Below are 2,059 nucleotides of genomic sequence, written 5' to 3'. Positions count from 1 at the left end.
GTGTGTATTTGCATGTGGGTGGGTGGGGCAGAAGGGTTGCGTGTGATTACGTGAGTGTGTGTGTGTGTGTGTGTGTGTGTGTGTGTGTGTGTGTGTGTGTGTGTGTGTGTGTGTGTGTGTGTTTCTGTGTGCTCATACGTAAGTGTGTTCAGGCATCTTGGCTTTCACTGCTCTATCAGTCTGTCCTGAGCATTTGAATAATTTTCCAGTCGCATCTACCTCATCAATCCCGAGGAAAACTTCTCTACCATCAGCTACTACCTCCCCCCCCCCCCCTTTTCCGCCGCCTGTCTCGTATCTACAGCTCCGCGGTGCCCTTTTTTATATATTTGAACACCGTCTCAGACGCTTCCATCGGAAGTCTAAGGCTTGACTTTTGAGAACGTGAAAGGATGAACTTTGTAGTCACCTGTTTGAAGAACTCATCAGCTGTGACAGCACTCAGAGGAATGGAAGCCAACATCACATTAAGGACAAGAACCAACAAGAACGAAGACGTCGGACTGAGAACTGATGACGTCATTGTGCTGCTTATGGAAGAAGTTGAAGTTCCCGATGACGTGATTCACCCGGTCTTCTGAAATACAAGAAAATCAGTTTTTAACCGTCAATAGTGCATTATGTAATATATAACTATAATACTTTTATATTATTAAACGACTATCTTTACAGACACCCATTTTAACCATTACGTTGGGTGGAAAAAAGGGAGACGGAAGGAGGGGGCGGTGTTTTTACTGCTGTAGTCTGTACTTTTTTGTTTTTGTTGATCGATTTTAACATCATCATTTGTACCTTATTGTTTTGGTGGGTTTGTTTTTTCATTTCCAAACTACTTTTAATTAACGTTTAGAGATTCCGAATGTTTGTGTGTCACGGTTGATAATTCGAGTTCGAAGCAGATAAGAGAGATGATTCAGAAACACCCAAGTGAGGTTACCCATTCATTAAAATCGCTGTGTGTTGCTTCGCCCCCCCCCCCCCCCCCCCCCCCAAGAACAGCTAAGTGTAACTTACAAAAACACAAAAGGCCTTCTAAGACATAATAATTAGCAAAACAACCGGCTCTCGGATGAGCGCTACACACTAGATGATATCCTTCGCGCAGTGCCATGCCGGAACGTGTCAATTCAGCTTTGACAACGGGCACAGTAATGGGAGGCAGGGATACATTTTTAATGCGCTCCCTCTCCAGACGGCTTCCACAATGGCAACTTCGACTGAAGCCGACAGTACAGGACAATAGAATTTATGCGTGTTGGTCATAATTCATTGCCCCAATGACCAACTATTGAGACACGGGGAAATTTGCCTTGAAATATAAATGACTTACTATACAACGAATAGAGACCCAACCTTCATTTTATTTGTTTCCAGAGTCCCTTTTTCGGGAGCCGTGTTGATGATCTTATGCATATCAGACAATCGTTGACTATGAGAACTTAGGTAAACGAATCCAGTGATTATTTCAACAGCGAGAAGAATCTATCAGCGGAGATGAGCCTTATTATCTGAATCTATCAGCTAGAATTTGACTATTCTCTTATTAGTTTGTGTCGCCTATTCTAACCAACCACCCCCTTTTGCCTTGAGAGGGGGGGGGGTACACCCCTGTCCCACTCTTTTTTTATAATAAAGAGACAAAAATTCTAAAGCTATTATTTGTTATCGACCCCACAAATTAATAAAGGTAAGCGAAAAAAAGCCACATCGGACTGATCTTAATTGGCAATGCTATCCTGGTTAGAGAGCTGACTAGAATCAGGTACTGAACCCGGCAGTTATGTGTGTTAGAGCAAGTGCTAGATGAATTATATCTATTTATTTATCTACTTATTTACTTTTTTTACTTAGTTATTTGTGTATTTATGTATGTTTTATTTATCTATAGGTATTTATTTGTTTATGTATGTATTTATTTATTTTGTGTTCTTACGAGAGAGAGAGAGAGAGAGAGAGAGAGAGAGAGAGAGAGAAGAAGAGAGAGAGAGACAGAGAGAGAGAGAAAAGAGAGAGAGAGAGAGAGAGAGAGAGAGAGAGAGAGAGAGAGAGAGAGAGA

The 2,059-nt window shown here is 41.6% G+C and overlaps 1 protein-coding gene across 1 annotated transcript in view; it reads right to left on the bottom strand.

Moving 5' to 3' along the window:
- LOC101863916 overlaps positions 1-2,059 on the bottom strand; it is a gene marked incomplete at its 5' end in the record, with an annotated part of 22,366 nt that overhangs the window by 8,453 nt on the left and 11,854 nt on the right. Inside the window, 1 exon segment of the mRNA XM_005103331.2 lies at positions 410-577. Within this exon segment, the coding sequence (XP_005103388.1) occupies positions 410-523 (114 nt within the window).

This window comes from Aplysia californica, unplaced genomic scaffold (assembly GCF_000002075.1).
Source record: "Aplysia californica isolate F4 #8 unplaced genomic scaffold, AplCal3.0 scaffold00368, whole genome shotgun sequence".
Taxonomy (NCBI): domain Eukaryota; kingdom Metazoa; phylum Mollusca; class Gastropoda; order Aplysiida; family Aplysiidae; genus Aplysia; species Aplysia californica.
This window is presented reverse-complemented; position numbering and strand designations above follow the sequence as displayed.